The 19,312-nt window shown below is 48.5% G+C and overlaps 1 protein-coding gene across 1 annotated transcript in view; it reads right to left on the reverse strand.

Moving 5' to 3' along the window:
- Window positions 1–14,477, reverse strand: part of LOC123141346 (3beta-hydroxysteroid-dehydrogenase/decarboxylase) — a 31,750-nt gene extending 17,273 nt beyond the window's left edge. Inside the window, exon 1 of the mRNA XM_044560521.1 lies at window positions 14,105–14,477. Within this exon, the coding sequence (XP_044416456.1) occupies window positions 14,105–14,360 (256 nt within the window). The 5' untranslated portion in view covers window positions 14,361–14,477. The remainder of the gene's footprint in view (window positions 1–14,104) is intronic.
- Window positions 14,478–19,312: the final 4,835 nt, after the last annotated feature.

A 19,312-nucleotide genomic window follows, 5' to 3' on the forward strand; every position in this document is an offset into this window, starting at 1 on the left:
AGTGGCTGAAAACATTAATTAATAACCTTTTTATTAATACAAAATAAATATGAAATGATATTTACCCCAAACTAGTTTTTGGTGGTAAGGTATATTGTGCTGTGATTTGTGGGCCAGCTATCATATTTTAGAAAACTCACTTGGTGCCCAGACAATTAGCCAAAACAGAAAAGGAAAAAATAAGACAAAGTAAAACAACAAGAAAAGAAAATGACCCCCTGGACCAGACGGCCCAGCTCGCAGCCAGGCCGGCCCACCTGGCCCATCCGCCGAACCGGCCCGTTCCCCCCCCCCCGGTCGCTCTCTCCCCTTCCCTGTTCCCCCGACCAGGGTCGGAACAGGCGCGCGTCCCCGCCGGACTCCCCTCGCCGGCGTCGAGGAGGGGATAAGATCGCCAGCGCCCCCGCCTCCACTGACCCCTCCCCTCGACGCCTCGGCCTCCTCCCCACCTACCTCCACCAACTCCTCTCTGCATCTCGGCCGCTCTCTCTCTCTCTCTGGTCCTCCCCTCGCCCGAGCGAGATCGCCGCCGAAGCCTCGTAGGCGTGGCCCCGACCACCGTTCGTCGAGCCGCCGATGTCCCCGAGCTCCCTCTACGTCGTCCTCGTCGACCCCGCGCTTCAGGACGAGCTGGGGTGCCCTACAGCGGCCGGGTCAAGCTTTTCCCCAACCTCGGTCGCCGCCGCCCGCCGCGATTCATCCCGCCTCCCCTCTGCGCTCCCGTTCACTCGAGGGCCTCCGTGTGCCGCGCCGTAAGCCTCCACCCCTTCCTCTGGTTCCTCCTCATACACCGTAGAAGGCTCGCGGTGCCGCCGTCGCCATTGCCGCATGCGGCCTCGTCCGCGAGCTCGTTGCGCTCACCCCGTCCATCTCCGAGCCAAGCGGTGGCCTCCGTCGAGTTGCCGGAGGTCCGTAGAGCCCGCTAGCGTCGTTTGTTAGCTAGAACGCACCCCGTAGCGTGGTTTTCGGAGATGCCCGTAGTCCGGCGCCGCCCGCGGTCGTCGTTGAGCTCCACTCCGGCCACCCCCGCTCCTGGGATCACTCTAGATCGACGCGGGACGATCTACTCGTTCGAACGCCACCGAAAACGCGCGGAATGGTGCCCTGTGCTGGAGATCCGAGCAACTCCGGCGAACTTCCGCCGCTGGAATGGTCGCCGGCGTGATTCCGGCGACGTCACCGACGTGGCACCCACGTGGCACCGCCTGGGCCACTGACTGGTGGACCCAGGTCCCCCATTGACTTGTTGACCGCAGTCAACGAGCTGACTGGGCGGCCCCCAGCCACTGACATGCGGGCCCCCCTTCTGTTAATTAGTCTAACAATTGTTTTATAAATAAAAATAATTAGATTAACTAATCACTCACTGACATATGGGGCCCACCCCTCTAATTAGACTGTTAGTTTAGTTTAAATTACTGTTAGACTAACAGAGGCTGACATGTGGGTCCCACTGGACCCACCTGTCTGGTTTGACCGGTCAGCCGACCTGTTGACCTGCTGACGTCAGCATTACCTCATGCTGACGTCATAATTCATTTTTGCTAAATTCAAATAATTCCAGAAATTCAAATAAAACTTTGAAAATTCATATCTTTTAAACCGTAACTCGGATGAAAATGTTTTCTATATGAAAGTTGCTCAGAACGACGAGACGAATCCGAATACGCAGTCCGTTCGTCCACCACACCTCCCTAACCTATCGAACTCGCAACATTCCCCCTCCGTTTCATCTGTCCAAAAATGCCTAACTCCGGGAAAACTTTCCGGATATTATCCCCCTTCGCCAGTATCGTGTAGCACTGCGTTAGAACACTCCTATCGCTGCGCTTTGCCATGTTATGTCTCGTCGTGCTTATGTTTGCATTATATTTACTGTTTCTTCCCCCTCTTCTCTCCGGTAGACTACGAGACTGACGCTGCTGCTGCCCAGTTCGACTACGGAGTCGACGATCCCTCCTACTTGCCAGAGCAATCAGGCAAGCCCCCCCCCTTGATCACCAGATATCGCCTATTCTTCTCTATACTGCTTGCATTAGAGTAGTGTAGCATGTTACTGCTTTCGGTTAATCCTATTCTGTTGCATAGCCTGTCATTGTTGCTACAGCTGTTTCCCTTACCTGCTATCCTACTGCTTAGTATAGGATGCTAGTTTCCCATCAGTGGCCCTACACTCTTGTTCGTCTGCCATGCTATACTACTGGGCCGTGATCACTTCGGGAGGTGATCACGGGTATATCCTATATACATTATATACATGACACATGTGGTGACTAAAGTCGGGTCGGCTCGAGGAGTACCCGCAAGTGATGCTGATGAGGGGGCTGAAAGGACAGGTGGCTCCACCCCGGTAGAGGTGGGCTTGGGTTCCTGACGGCCCCCGACTGTTACTTGTGGCGGAGCAACAGGGCAGGTTGAGACCACCTAGGAGAGAGGTGGGCCTGGCCCTGGTCGGCGTTCGCGGATACTTAACACGCTTAACGAGATCTTGGTATTTGATCTGAGTCCGGCCATTTGGTCTATACGCACTAACCATCTACGCGGGAGTAGTTATGGGTATCCCGGCGTTGTGGTATCAGCCGAAGCCTTCTTGACGTCAGCGACTGAGTGGCGCGCGCCGGATTGGACTGGAACGCCACTAGGCTAGGTCTGCTTCCGGCCGCGTACGCAACGTGCAGGTGTGCATAGGGCGATGGGCCCAGACCCCTGCGCGCTTAGGATTAGACCGGCGTGTTGACCGCTCTGTTGTGCTTAGGTGGGGTTGCGACGCGTTGATCTTACGAGGCCGGGCATGACCCAGAAAAGTGTGTCCAGCCAAATGGGATCGAGCGTGTTGGGTTATGTGGTGCACCCCTGCAGGGAAGTTTATCTATTCGAATAGCCGTGTCCCTCGGTAAAAGGACGACCCGGAGTTGTACCTTGACCTTATGACAACTAGAACTGGATACTGAATAAAATACACCCTTCCAAGTGCCAGATATAACCCGGTGATCGCTCTCTAACAAGGCGACGAGGAGGGGATCGCCGGGTAGGATTATGCTATGGATGCTACTTGGAGGACTTCAATCTACTCTCTCCTACATGCTGCAAGATGGAGATGGCCAGAAGCGTAGTCTTCGATAGGACTAGCTATCCCCCTCTTATTCTGGCATTCTGCAGTTCAGTCCATTGATATGCCCCTTTACACATATACCCATGCATATGTAGTGTAGCTCCTTGCTTGCGAGTACTTTGGATGAGTACTCACGGTTGCTTTTCTCCCTCTTTTCCCCCTTTCCCTTCTATACCTGGTTGTCGCAACCAGATGCTGGAGCCCAGGAGCCAGACGCCACTGTCGACGACGACTCTTACTACACTGGAGGTGCCTACTACTACGTGCAGGCCGCTGACGGCGACCAGGAGTAGTTTAGGAGGATCCCAGGCAGGAGGCCTGCGCCTCTTTCGATCCGTATCCCAGTTTGTGCTAGCCTTCTTAAGGCAACTTGTTTAACTTATGTCTGTACTCAGATATTGTTGCTTCCGCTGACTCGTCTATGATCGAGCACTTGTATTCGAGCCCTCGAGGCCCTTGGCTTGTATTATGATGCTTGTATGACTTATTTATGTTTTAGAGTTGTGTTGTGATATCTTCCCGTGAGTCCCTGATCTTGATCGTACACGTTTGCGTGCATGATTAGTGTACAATTGAATCAGGGGCGTCACAAGGACGAAGAGGAGGAGGAGGAGGAGGAGGAGGAGCAGGCGACTGTTCCGGCGAGGAGGCGCAAGAAGATGAAGCGGGCGGCCAGGTTCGGCGAGCCGCGCATCAAGTGGGCGTCTAAGGAGGAGGAATGCCTCGCCGAAGCATGGAAAATCATCTGCCTCGACCCGACCACCGGCACGAACCAGAGCATCGAGACGTACTGGGAGCGCATCAAGGCCGAGTTCGACGAACGCAAGCTCGTCGACCTCTACTTTAAAGGCGTCTACATGCAGCACATGGCGAAGGCGATGTCGAACCATTGGGGCCGTATCCAGGGGGCGTGCAACAAATTGTTGGAAATATGCCCTAGAGGCAATAATAAATAGGTTATTATTATATTTCCTTGTTCATGATAATCGTTTATTATCCATGCTAGAATTGTATTGATAGGAAACTCAGATACATGTGTGGATACATAGACAACACCATGTCCCTAGTAAGCCTCTAGTTGACTAGCTCGTTGATCAATAGATGGTTACGGTTTCCTGACCATGGACATTGGATGTCGTTGATAACGGGATCACATCATTAGGAGAATGATGTGATGGACAAGACCCAATCCTAAGCCTAGCACAAGATCGTGTAGTTCGTTTGCTCAGAGCTTTTCTAATGTCAAGTATCACTTCCTTAGACCATGAGATTGTGCAACTCCCGGATACCGTAGGAATGCTTTGGGTGTGCCAAACGTCACAACGTAACTGGGTGGCTATAAAGGTGCACTACGGGTATCTCCGAAAGTGTCTGTTGGGTTGGCACGAATCGAGACTGGGATTTGTCACTCCGTGTAAACGGAGAGGTATCTCTGGGCCCACTCGGTAGGACATCATCATAATGTGCACAATGTGACCAAGGAGTTGATCACGGGATGATGTGAGTTACGGAACGAGTAAAGAGACTTGCCGGTAACGAGATTGAACAAGGTATAGGGATACCGACGATCGAATCTCGGGCAAGTAACATACCGATGGACAAAGGGAATTGCATACGGGATTGATTGAATCCCCGACATCGTGGTTCATCCGATGAGATCATCGTGGAACATGTGGGAGCCAACATGGGTATCCAGATCCCGCTGTTGGTTATTGACCGGAGAACGTCTCGGTCATGTCTGCATGGTTCCCGAACCCGTAGGGTCTACACGCTTAAGGTTCGATGACGCTAGGGTTATAGGGAAAGTATGTACGTGGTTACCGAATGTTGTTCGGAGTCCCGGATGAGATCCCGGACGTCACGAGGAGTTCCGGAATGGTCCGGAGGTAAAGATTTATATATGGGAAGTCCTGTTTTGGTCACCGGAAAAGTTTCGGGTGAAATCGGTAATGTACCGGGACCACCGGGAGGGTCCCGGGGGTCCACCAAGTGGGGCCACCAGCCCCAGAAGGCTGCGTGGGCCAAGTGTGGGAGGGGACCAGCCCCAGGTGGGCTGGTGCGCCCCCCCACCAAGGCCCAAGGCGCATGGGAGAGTGGGAGGGGGCAAACCCTAGGTCCAGATGGGCCTTAGGGCCCATCTAGTGGGGCGCCCCCCCTCTCCTCCCCGTGGCCGCCCCCCTTGATGGGATCTAGGGCTGGCCGCCTCCTCTTGGGGTGGAAACCCTAAGGGGGCGCAGCCCCCTTCCCCCCTATATATACTTGAGGTTTGGGCTGCCATACACACATGAGAACGTCTCCTTTTTGGCGCAGCCCTACCCCTCTTCCTCCTCCTCCTCTCCCGCGGTGCTTGGCGAAGCCCTGCGGGATTGCCACGCTCCTCCACCACCACCATGCCGTCGTGTTGCTGCTGGATGGAGTCTTCCCCAACCTCTCCCTCTCTCCTTGCTGGATCAAGGCGTGGGAGACGTCACCGGGCTGCACGTGTGTTGAACGCGGAGGCACCGTTCTTTCGGTGCTTAGATCGGAATCAACCGCGATCTGAATCGCTACGAGTACGACTCCCTCATCCGCGTTCTTGCAACGCTTCCGCATCGCGATCTACAAGGGTATGTAGATTCACTCCCCTTCCCCTCGTTGCTAGATTACTCCATAGATTGATCTTGGTGATGCGTAGAAAATTTTGAATTTCTGCTACGTTCCCCAACAGTGGCATCATGAGCTAGGTCTATGCGTAGTTTCTATGCACGAGTAGAACACAAAGTAGTTGTGGGCGTCGATGTTGTCAATTCTTCTTGCCGCTACTAGTCTTATCTTGTTTCGGCGGCATTGTGGGATGAAGCGGCCCGGACCGACCTTACACGTACGCTTACGTGAGACAGGTTCCACCGACTGACATGCACTAGTTGCATAAGGTGGCTAGCGGGTGTCTGTCTCTCCTACTTTAGTCGGAACGGATTCGATGAAAAGGGTCCTTATGAAGGGTAAATAGAAATTGGCAAATCACGTTGTGGTCATACGTAGGTAAGAAACGTTCTTGCTAGAAACCTACAAACCACGTAAAAACTTGCAACAACAATTAGAGGACGTCTAACTTGTTTTTGCAGCAAGTGCTATGTGATGTGATATGGCCAGAAGATGTGATGAATGATATATATGATGTATGAGATTGATCATATTCTTGTAATAGGAATCACGACTTGCATGTCGATGAGTATGACAACCGGCAGGAGCCATAGGAGTTGTCTTTATTTTTGTATGACCTGCGTGTCATTGAATAACGCCATGTAAATTACTTTACTTTATTGCTAAGCGCGTTAGCCATAGAAGTAGAAGTAATCGTTGGCGTGACAACTTCATGAAGACACAATGATGGAGATCATGATGATGGAGATCATGGTGTCATGCCGGTGACAAAGATGATCATGGTGCCCCGAAGATGGAGATCAAAGGAGCATGATGATATTGGCCATATCATGTCACTATTTGATTGCATGTGATGTTTATCATGTTTTTGCATCTTATTTGCTTAGAACGACGGTAGCAAGTAGGATGATCCCTTATAATAATTTCAAGAAAGTGTTCACCCTAACTGTGCACCGTTGCGAAGGTTCGTCGTTTCGAAGCACCACGTGATGATCGGGTGTGATAGATTCTTACGTTCGAATACAACGGGTGTTGACGAGCCTAGCATGTACAGACATGGCCTCGGCACACACGCAATACACTTAGGTTGACTTGACGAGCCTAGCATGTACAGACATGGCCTCGGAACACGGAGGACCGAAAGGTCGAGCATGAGTCGTATAGAAGATACGATCAACATGGAGATGTTCACCGATCTTGACTAGTCCGTCTCACGTGATGATCGGACACGGCCTAGTTAAACTCGGATCATGTTTCACTTAGATGACCAGAGGGATGTCTATCTGAGTGGGAGTTCATAATCAGATGAACTTCATTATCATGAACATAGTCAAATAGGTATTTGCAAATTATGTCATAGCTTGCGCTTTAGTTCTACTGGTTAAGATATGTTCCTAGAGAAAATTTAGTTGAAAGTTGGTAGTAGCAATTATGCGGACTGGGTCCGTAAACTGAGGATTGTCCTCATTGCTGCACAGAAGGCTTATGTCCTTAATGCACCGCTCGGTGTGCTGAACCTCAGCGTCGTCTGTAGATGTTACGAAACATCTGACATACACGTTTTGATAACTACGTGATAGTTCAGGTGCGGTTTAGAATTGTGGCACCAAAGACGTTTTGAAACGTCGCAGAACATGTGAGATGTTCCGAAGACTGAAATTGGGATTTCAGACTAGTGCCCACGTCAAGAGGTATGAGACCTCTGACAAGTTTCTTAAGCCTGCAAACTAAGGGAGAAAAGCTCAATCGTTGAGCATGTGCTCAGATTGTCTGAGTGCCACAATCGCTTGAATCGAGTGGGAGTTAATCTCCCAGATGAGATAGTGATAGTTCTCCATAGTCACTGCCACCAAGCTAGTAGAGCTTCGTGATGAACTATAACATATCAAGGATAGTTATGATGATCCTTGAGCTATTCGCGATGTTTGACACCGCGAGAGTAGAAATCAAGAAGGAGCATCAATTGTTGATGGTTAGTAAAACCACTAGTTTAAGAAGGGCAAGGGCAAAAGGGATACTTCATGAAACAGCAAGTCGTTTGCTGCTCTAGTGAAGAATCCCAAGGTTGAACCCAAACCCGAGACTAAGTGCTTCTGTAATGAGAGGAACGGTCACTGAAGCAGTACTACCCTAGATACTTGGTAGATGAGAAGGCAGGCAAGGTCGACAGAAGTATATTGGATATACGTTATATGAATGTGTACTTTACTAGTACTCCTAGCAGCACCAGGGTATTAGATACCGGTTCGGTTGCTAAGTGTTAGTAACTCGAAATAAAAGCTGCGGAATAAGCGGAGACTAGCTAAAGGTGAGATGACGATGTGCGTTGGAAGTGTTTCCAAGGTTGATGTGATCAAGCATCGCATGCTCCCTCTACTATCGAGATTTGGTGTTTGCGTTGAGCATGATTGGATTATGTTTATCGCAAAACGGTTATTCATTTAAGGAGAATAATGGTTACTCTGTTTATTTGAATAATACCTTCAATGGTCTTGCACCTAAAATGAATCTCGATCGTAGTGATACACATGTTCATGCCAAAAGATATAAGATAGTAATGATAGTACCACATACTTGTGGCACTGCCACTTGAGTCATATTGGTATAGAACGCATGAAGAAGCTCCATGTAGATGGATCTTTGGACTCACTCGTTTTTGAAAAGATTGAGACATGCGAACCATGTCTATTGGTATATATGCATGAAGAAACTCCATGCAGATGGATCGTTTGGACTCACTTGATTTTGAATCACTTGAGACATGCAAATCATATCACATGGGCAAGATGACTGAAAGGCCTCGTTTTCAGTAAGATGGAACAAGAGAGCAACTTATTGGAAGTAATACATTTTGATGTATGCAGTCCAATGAGTGCTGAGGCATGCAGTGGATATCGTTATGTTCTTACTTCACAGATGATTTGAGTAGATGCTGAGTGTATTTACTTGATGAAACACTAGTCTGAATTATTGAAAGGTTCAAGTAATTTCAGAGTGAAGTTGAAGATCGTCGTGACAAGAGGATAAAATGTCTATGATATGATCATAGAGATATCTGAGTTACGAGTTTGGCACACAATTAAGACATTGTGGAAAGTGTTTCACAATTAATACCGCCTGGAACACCATAGTGTGATGGTGTGTCCGAACATCATAACTGCACCCTATTGGATATGGTGCATACCATGATGTTTCTTATCAAATTACCACTATCGTTTATGGGTTAGGCATTAGAGACAACCGCATTCACTTTAAAAGGGGCACCACGCAATTCCGTTGAGACGACACCGTTTAGAGAAACCTAAGTTGTCGTTTTCTTAAAAGTTTGGGGCTGCGATGCTTATGTGAAAAAGTTTCAGGCTGATAAGCTCGAACCCAAAGCGGATAAATGCATCTTCATAGAAAACCCAAAACAGTTGGGTATACCTCCTATTTCAGATCTGGAAGCAAAAGTAATTGCTTCTAGAAACAGTCCTTTCTCGAGGAAAAGTTTCTCTCGAAAGAATTGAGTGGGAGGATGGTGGAGACTTGATAAGGTTATTGAACCGTCACTTCAACTAGTGTGTAGCAGGGCACAGGAAGTTGTTCCTGTGGCACCTACACCAATTGAAGTGGAAGCTTATGATAGTGATCATGAAACTTCGGATCAAGTCACTACCAAACCTCGTAGGACGACGAGGATGCGTACTACTTCAGAGTAGTACGTGATCCTGTCTTGGAAGTCATGTTGCTAGACAACAATGAACCTACGAGCTATGGAGAAGCGATGGTGGGCCCATATTCCGACAAATGGTTAAGAGCCATGAAATCCGAGATAAATGGATCTTTGAGAAGAAGACGGACGTGGACGGTAATGTTACCGTCTATGAAGCTCGACTTGTGGCAAAGAGTATTTCCACAAGTTCAAGGAGTTGACTACGATGAGATTTTCTCATCCGTAGCGATGCTTAAGTCCGTCGGAATCATGTTAGCATTAGCTGCATTTATGAAATCTGGCAGATGGATGTCAAAACAAGTTTCCTTACCAGTTTTCGTAAGGAAAGGTTGTATGTGATACAATCAGAAAGGTTTTGTCGATCCTAAGGATGCTAAAAGGTATGCTAGCTCCAGCGATCCTTCCATGGATTAGAGCAAGCATCTCGGAGTCAGAATATACGCTTTGATGGGGTGATCAAAGTTTTTGGGTTTATACAAAGTTTGTTAGAAACTTGTATTTACAATAAAGTGAGTGGGAGCGATACAACATTTCTGATAAGTATATGTGAATGACATATTGTTGATCCGAAATGATGTAAAATTTCTGGAAAGCATAAAGGGTTGTTTGAAAGGAGTTTTTCAAAGGAAGACCTGGATAAAGCTGCTTACATATTGGGCATCAAGATCTATAGAGATAGATCAAGACGCCTGATGATACTTTCAAAAGAACGCACACCTTGACATGATTTTGAAAGAGTTCAAAATAGATCAGCAAAGAAGGAGTTCTTGGCTGTGTTACAAGGTGTGAGTATTGAGTAAGACTCAAGACCTGACCACAGCAGAAGAGAGAGAAAGGACGAAGGTCGTCCCCTATGCTTTAGACGTAGGCTCTACAGTATGCTATGCTGTGTACCGCACATGAAGTGTGCCTTGCCATGAGTTGGTCAAGGGGTACAATAGTGATCCGGGAATGGATCACATGACAGCGGTCGAACTTATCCTTAGTACCTAGTGGACTAAGGAATTTTCTCGATTATGGAGGTGAAAAGGAGTTCGTCGTAAAGGGTTACGTCGATGCGAACTTTGACACTAATCCGGATGACTCTGAGTAGTAAACCGGATTCGTATAGTAGAGCAATTATTTGAAATGGCTCCAAATAGCGCGTGGTAGCATCCACAAGATGACATAGATATTCGTAAAGCACACACGGATCTGAAAGGTTCAGACCCGTTGACTAATAACCTCTCTCACAAGCATAACATGATCAAACCAGAACTCATTGAGTGTTAATCACATAGAGATGTGAGCTAGATTGTTGACTCTAGTAAACTCTTGGGTGTTGGTCACATGGTGATGTGACCTGTCAGTGTTAATCACATGGTGATGTGAACTAGATTATTGACTCTAGTGCAAGTGGGAGACTGTTGGAAATATGCCCTAGAGGCAATAATAAATAGGTTATTATTATATTTCCTTGTTCATGATAATCGTTTATTATCCATGCTAGAATTGTATTGATAGGAAACTCAGATACATGTGTGGATACATAGACAACACCATGTCCCTAGTAAGCCTCTAGTTGACTAGCTCGTTGATCAATAGATGGTTACGGTTTCCTGACCATGGACATTGGATGTCGTTGATAACGGGATCACATCATTAGGAGAATGATGTGATGGACAAGACCCAATCCTAAGCCTAGCACAAGATCGTGTAGTTCGTTTGCTCAGAGCTTTTCTAATGTCAAGTATCACTTCCTTAGACCATGAGATTGTGCAACTCCCGGATACCGTAGGAATGCTTTGGGTGTGCCAAACGTCACAACGTAACTGGGTGGCTATAAAGGTGCACTACGGGTATCTCCGAAAGTGTCTGTTGGGTTGGCACGAATCGAGACTGGGATTTGTCACTCCGTGTAAACGGAGAGGTATCTCTGGGCCCACTCGGTAGGACATCATCATAATGTGCACAGTGTGACCAAGGAGTTGATCACGGGATGATGTGAGTTACGGAACGAGTAAAGAGACTTGCCGGTAACGAGATTGAACAAGGTATCGGGATACCGACGATCGAATCTCGGGCAAGTAACATACCGATGGACAAAGGGAATTGCATACGGGATTGATTGAATCCCCGACATCGTGGTTCATCCGATGAGATCATCGTGGAACATGTGGGAGCCAACATGGGTATCCAGATCCCGCTGTTGGTTATTGACCGGAGAACGTCTCGGTCATGTCTGCATGGTTCCCGAACCCGTAGGGTCTACACGCTTAAGGTTCGATGACGCTAGGGTTATAGGGAAAGTATGTACGTGGTTACCGAATGTTGTTCAGAGTCCCGGATGAGATCCCGGACGTCACGAGGAGTTCCGGAATGGTCCGGAGGTAAAGATTTATATATGGGAAGTCATGTTTTGGTCACCGGAAAAGTTTCGGGTGAAATCGGTAATGTACCGGGACCACCGGGAGGGTCCCGGGGGTCCACCAAGTGGGGCCACCAGCCCCAGAAGGCTGCGTGGGCCAAGTGTGGGAGGGGACCAGCCCCAGGTGGGCTGGTGCGCCCCCCCACCAAGGCCCAAGGCGCATGGGAGAGTGGGAGGGGGCAAACCCTAGGTCCAGATGGGCCTTAGGGCCCATCTAGTGGGGCGCCTCCCCCTCTCCTCCCCTTGGCCGCCCCCCTTGATGGGATCTAGGGCTGGCCGCCTCCTTTGGGGGTGGAAACCCTAAAGGGGGCGCAGCCCCCTTCCCCCCTATATATACTTGAGGTTTGGGCTGCCATACAGACATGAGAACGTCTCCTTTTGGCGCAGCCCTACCCCTCTTCTTCCTCCTCCTCTCCCGCGGTGCTTGGCGAAGCCCTGCGGGATTGCCACGCTCCTCCACCACCACCATGCCGTCGTGTTGCTGCTGGATGGAGTCTTCCCCAACCTCTCCCTCTCTCCTTGCTGGATCAAGGCATGGGAGACGTCACCGGGCTGCACGTGTGTTGAACGCGGAGGCACCGTTCTTTCGGTGCTTAGATCGGAATCAACCGCGATCTGAATCGCTACGAGTACGACTCCCTCATCCGCGTTCTTGCAACGCTTCCGCATCGCGATCTACAAGGGTATGTAGATTCACTCCCCTTCCCCTCGTTGCTAGATTACTCCATAGATTGATCTTGGTGTTGCGTAGAAAATTTTGAATTTCTGCTACGTTCCCCAACACAAATGGCATGGGATCGTCGAGGAGGTCGCAACTCGCCCGGAGAGCGGCGCCAGCGTTGAGGATCAGGTATGGCACGCCGGTCTCCCGCCTCTCTTCGCCGTGTGCGCCCGCCAACTGTTTGTTCTTCCGCGCAGTTGCTGCGCATGTTCGCCTTGTATCGGCAGGGCAACAACGACGCCGAGTTCAAGTACCTCCACGTTTACAAGCGCATTGACATGTGCGAGAAGTGGGCGGAAGTCCGGCGCACCCTCGACAAGGCCAAGGAGACGTACAAGCCGGACGCGCCGACGCCGTGCGCGTCAGAGGGGCGGCCGGACGGCAACAAAGGGGCCAAGAAGGGGAAACACGCCGACGCCGCTACCGCGCGAGTGCAGGAGTCCATCGAGCATTGCCTCGCCGACGCACAGGCCCGGGCCGTCCTGCGTGAAGAGAAAACCGCAGCGCGGTGGTCGTCGCTGATGACGAACGGCGCCATCAAGCTCGACCTGCTCCAGACCAACGTCGCCGCGAAGAAGAGGAACACCGACCTGGCTTTTCTGATGGCGGGGCGGACATGCTCCAGAGCACCGACGAGAAGCTCAAGGCGTGGTACATGGCGGAGCGCGGCCTCATCCTGAACCAGCTGCCGACAACGGCGACGCCAACTCCCGCGCCCACGCCCACGCCGATGCCCACGCCCACGCCAAGCCCGAGTGATGACGCCTCCACGACGCCCAGCAGCACCGAAGCCGCGCCGACACCGCCTAGCACCGAAGCAGCTCCGACACCGCCCAGCCCGCGCACGTCGACTCCACCAACGCCAGAGGCCGACCCCGCTGAGTGATGCGTTGCGCACGCCAACTTGTGGCGCTCTATTTTTTGTACGCCAGACTACATCCGATCGCCGAACTGTGACTTGCGATCGCCGGACCTGTGGCGTCTTTTGTGAGCGGGAACGACCAAGTTCGAATTTTCCGCATCCTAGGGGCGGCGCCTGGGGGCATGACTGGGAGCTAGGTCGCCCCAGGGGCCGAACGACTGAAGATGCTCTAACAGAAAGTATGGGAGGGGTGACATGTGTGCTCATGCTATTCTAATTGCCTTTACTAGTGGGCCCGCCTCTTGATTTAACCCCAGGCCTTCATTTCTATTCAGTCCGTAAAAATCTGTAAACCGTCTGTATGCGTATATAGGATTAATAAAAGAAACAAAAAAAGTTGGCTTCTAAGGCCTTGTACAATGGGAGGTGCTTAGGGGAGGTGTTTAGAGAAATAAACCAGATTTTTTTAAGCACCGGTGCTTATTTGTACAGGATAGACGCTTAACTAAGCGTCTCTTCGATAGAAATAGGCACCGGTGCTTCAGAAAATCTCGGTTTCTTTTTTTAAGCACCGCTCTAAGCATCTCTCATTGTACAAGGCCTAACTGAAACAAGCGGCAGTAGACAAAGCACGAACTACGTACCTTGGGTAAGCTGGGCTAGGTCGCAGACGTCGGCGGAGGTGTACACAGCAAGGCCGTCCCGGAGGGCAGCGCCGAGGATCCCCTCCTCCTCGGCAGGTTCAAGAGTGGCCGCAGGGGCGAGGTCGATGATCCGCACCCGCCACTCGCCGGAGCAGAGCAGCGCCGCCACCAAGTGCCTCGCCATGAACCCCCGCCCGCCGGTCACTGCGCACAACCTTGCCTCCCGCCGGTCACAGACGCCGATGGGTGATGCCATCTCGACCGACGGCCGGTTCAACGCCACTAGCGTGTAGGGACTTGCTCGCCGTATGTAGGTACGTACTACACCCTTATCACACGTGCCAGTAGTGGTGCTATGCAATTGCAAGCACTGGCTACCTTCATTTAAATAGGCTTTGCCGATAGATGCACGATCAATAGCACTGTGATTGAAACTAATAGATGTACTCAATGTGAATTGAACGTGGCACAGTGGTGCGACCGTGCGCGTCCTTGCATGAACAGCTCTCCCTAGCTCAAGCTCTGCTGTGCTACAGCAGTCGGTAGAAGGATGGCTTTAGCTTATGCGTATACAGCTTTGGGATATCCGCCAAGTAAAGTCTGGTCATTAGCATGTTCAGCATTTTCAACTAGGATTGAATATTTATATAAATAAAAGACGTAATGAAGGATAATAGCCGCTCAGTCACTTACCCATTGGTTTTCGCAAAAGTTAATTTTAACAAACTTCGACCAAGTTTAATATACACAAATTATCTATATCTATAGGAAAAAGCTTACCTTCTACCGGCCGATCGCGCTCACCCGTCTATTAAAATACCATATAAAATATATTTCATGATGAACCTAATGCTACGGTATTGGTTTAGCATTCTAGATGTTGATAAAAAAAAATCTGTAATCTTGATCAAAATAATATGAAGTTTGACTTCATAATTTTTTTAATGCGCACTATATTGTTGTTGTGGAGAAGGCTCTCAGAAGCAAAAGCAACAAGAGCGGCGTCACAGAAAAAGCATCCACGGCTTCATGATGGATGGTCATCTGTCTATTGGGTTGTCCTTAGGGCCTTTAAAAAAAAGGAGGATGTACCCCCGGCCTCTATATCTGGACGATGCATGCAGCCATATTATTAATTGTCCTTAGGGCCTGACTTGTCTTTGAGGGTTTGGTGGTGTCTGTGGTCTTCAGTTGAGGTACTTTGGTTGGGGTTTTCTTTGCCATGTAGAAATATTAGGGTCGGTGGTCGTTGCGCGCTGCATATGGGTAGTCCGCATGTCGTTGGTTTGTATTGATTTTTGCCTGGTTTTTCGTTAATTAACTTGGCAATTCTCTTCCATTTAATTAATAATCGATGATGCAAATCTTTTGCCTTCGTTTCAAAAAAATGGAAGGGGGAAGTATAAGGATAAGAAGCCAATCATAATACGGTTCCATTGAGGGAAAGACGATAGGTTGGACGTGTTAAGCAGGCAAAGAATAAGCCTCGTGGCAAATTAGGAAGCAGGGACTAAGCTAGAAAAGAAATTCCACCGATGATTAGTACTACTAATTTAGTGAAGCATTCTAAAAATTTGTAGTTGTCTTCTAACACCGGCCCTAATGCTTGAGCTCCATCCCTGCCGGGAAGGAAAGAGGTTGTGTCGTGAAAGAGGTTGTGTCGAAGGATTGCTTATCCTTTTAGGTTACATAAATCGCTCGCGCAACTGGGAGCATCTACCTGTGGATTTTCGAAAGAGGTTGTATCGTGAAAGGCAATGAGTCAGTATCAAGAGTTTCAGGAATTTCATATTTTCCCAAAGATCATGGTTGTTTAACTTCACATTTTGACAAATTTATTGAGTTCTTTATTATTTAATTTAAGCTAAAATGGCAAGCCGCTGAAATGATGCTACATGTCTTTCATCGTTCGGTTGAACCACGAAAGCCGTTTGCGATAGGATCAAAGGAGTAATAAAAACAATAATCTCTATTCCTAATGTAGGAGTTCGTAAGTAGTTCGTTCGTTCCTTCGCTGCTCCCCTGCCATCGATCGATGGGATCCCCCATCCACTCGACCCCCCTCCCACCAATTTTGCCCCACCGTTTTTTTTACCAATTTTTTTTGCACAATTTTTTCTGATCGCGCAATTCATGGACGCTGATTTTATCTCAACTTGCATGCGGACCCACCAAATCGGTTACCTTCCTCGTTTATCTCTACTATATACCTACATTCATGGAAGGAATCAATCACGATCGACTGACGGTAATCGATCTCTATATCCAAAAATACGGGTTATAGTTATTTTCCTTTTCCCCATGATGAATCCATCCAATACCCGATCGTCTCGCTACGCAACCAATCCCCCGAGCAAACCGGAGAAAGCATATTCCCTTCCCATCTCGTTTATTCTCCTGTGGCGGCGTGCCGGCATGACAGGTCGAGCGGCGCCAATCCAGCATCGGCGACGTGCTTATGGTGACGTCAAAGGCTGGACGTGGGGTATCCATTCATCCTCTCTTCCTGAGCATACATCATCTCTCTCCTCTCGGCCGTCTCTTCGAAATGGCGCACGGCGGCGACGATGCAATAGAGCGATAAGGCTCGTCAAGGGTGTTGCTGTGGCACCAATGCACGTACGTCATTGCTCTAACGGAGGCGGCAGGGAGTTGAGGGGATAAGGGTGGTGCAGCGCTTGATCCGAGAAGGCCAATGGTAGGCGGGCCGACGCCGCATTGGAGACAGACGAGAGAGAGAGAGAGAGAGAGAGAGAGAAAGAGAGAGACTACATGTTATGGGTGTGTGGCCGAACCAGAGCTTTCGTTTCAGATTTAGGAAATTCTTGGAATTGGAATTGGTTTAAAGGAGACCAGACAAAAGTAACGACTACGCGCAACGAAATTATCGAGTGAGTATCCTTTAAAAACGCACATAATCCAGTGGCTCGTCAACTCCGGTGAGTCTCCTTTGACTTCTTCTTTAATTCTCCAATGAGCCATACAACCTAACCGTACCGTACTACAGTATCAAGCTACAGAAATTATTGAGTTAGATGAATTTCCGTACTACAGTGTTAGGCTGCAGAAATTTTCCAGTTAGATGGAATTAATTAGGGGAGACAATTTCTTGTTTACCCCAAAAAATATGTATTTTAAATTAGGCATGCCACACTAATTCTCTTGTTTGGGTTTAATTTGCAACAGCTGTATGTTTGTGTTTGTGTAGTCATGAAGAGGAAGACAATGCATTTATAAACTACTAATAATAGAACTGTAATTTCTTTGCATTATTAACTGAGACATTGCTGCTAGCATTGGCACCATCTATCTCTCGACCATCGTCGCATGTGCCTGCTTCTCGGTCAAATTTGATTAACGTGACGAATTGCAAATGTGTGTTTATTATGGCCCGTGGGAACATCAAACAGAATAATATTTTGTTCTTATATTTCACCATAGTTCATGTTTACATAGTTTTGAGAGGCACTTAACTTAAGTTTTCTTTTCGACTAACTAATTGTCAAGAAAGGAGATCATAAGAATATTTCGGTGTCTAAGGAGACACGACGATTGCATGTGAAGGAAGGAGCAGCATAGATGATCAGTTTGTTGCTACATGAATGGAGACCACATGCCAATACACAATTCTCAATTAGAGAAATTGTTTAATTACTCTATTTTTTTATTCATGATATGCATGAATTCGCAAAAAATGAAAGGTGCGCGTGCATGCCACACACAGATATATCAGTTGTTGCAAGTTAAGGTCATCCTCCAACTCTCTCTAAAACAAATCTGTCAACTTAATTAATCGATCATGTCGAAATGTAGACGCAATAACTAGACGATGCAAAGTTCCTGTTTAGTTTTTCAATTTCAGTAGAAGGTTAGTGTTAATCTAGAACAAAATCTGATCTGATTGGTGCTATATATTTGCTAGGACTAAATAAGCTGTGTACACACCTAATGCCCTTCCTGATGTTTTTAACTGTCGAGATTACACTTTTTGGCTCGGGGGGCGTCACGGGTGGGCCACGCCTCCTCCCCCTTGATGGTGGTGGTGGATCGATAAGATCACGGAGGAAGGGGGTCAGGGCGGAGAGCGTGGCGGTGGGCGGGGAACTCCTCCTTGCGGTCCGTGGGGAATACTGTGTGAAGAAGATAGGGCACCATGGTGAAGGTAAAGTGGGTGTCACCCGGTTTTAAAGGAAAAGGCTCCAGCGAGAACTATCACACTACGGCGAGAACTGAGTAGGAAGGGAAGGGCCCGACAGGAAAAGGGAAGGGCGCGTCGTGGGATGGGCTTTTTTTGTGTTGGTAACATGGCGGATAGTTTGAACAACCACATTTCTCCCCCACATATGGTCTTGGTTTGGGGGAAACACATTCTCCAGAAGGTGTAATTTTGGGGAGCCAGCTGGACTCCCATTTGATGTCCGAACATGCGTCGATGTATTAATAAGAAGTGCGTTTCGTCCTTGGAGACGACCTTAATCATTTGTGTGACTCATTTATTTGTATGGTAGCCCGTAGCATGTAGGGACTAAAAGGCTCAGAGAATAGGGCAGCTGATGCACCACTATCTAGATTACATGAGCCAGATGAACTCAATGCCATTACTTCCTGTCAACCACAATGGCTCACTGATATTGTTGCAGGGTACAGCAAAGACACATTCACCCAGAATTTATTATCTGAATTGGCAGTCCTGAACACTCACAAGAATAGCAAATATTCATTGCATAATGGGGTCATTTGATATAGAGGAAGAGTATGGGTTGGTGCAAACTTCTAAATGAAAAAAAAACATCTTGCAAGCACTTCACTCGCCATATGTAGATACGTACTACACCCTTATCACACGTGCCAGTAGTGGTGCTATGCAATTGTATGCACTGGCTACCTTCATTTAAATAGGCTTTGCCGATAGATGCACGATCAATAGCACTGTGATTGAAACTAATAGATGTACTCAATGTGAATTGAACGTGGCACAGTGGTGCGACCGTGCGCGTCCTTGCATGAACAGCTCTCCCTAGCTCAAGCTCTGCTGTGCTACAGCAGTCGGTAGAAGGATGGTTTTAGCTTATGCGTATACAGCTTTGGGATATCCGCCAAGTAAAGTCTGGTCATTAGCATGTTCAGCATTTTCAACTAGGATTGAATATTTATATAAATAAAAGACGTAATGAAGGATAATAGCCGCTCAGTCACTTGCCCATTGGT

This window comes from Triticum aestivum, chromosome 6D (genome assembly GCF_018294505.1).
Source record: "Triticum aestivum cultivar Chinese Spring chromosome 6D, IWGSC CS RefSeq v2.1, whole genome shotgun sequence".
NCBI lineage: Eukaryota > Viridiplantae > Streptophyta > Magnoliopsida > Poales > Poaceae > Triticum > Triticum aestivum.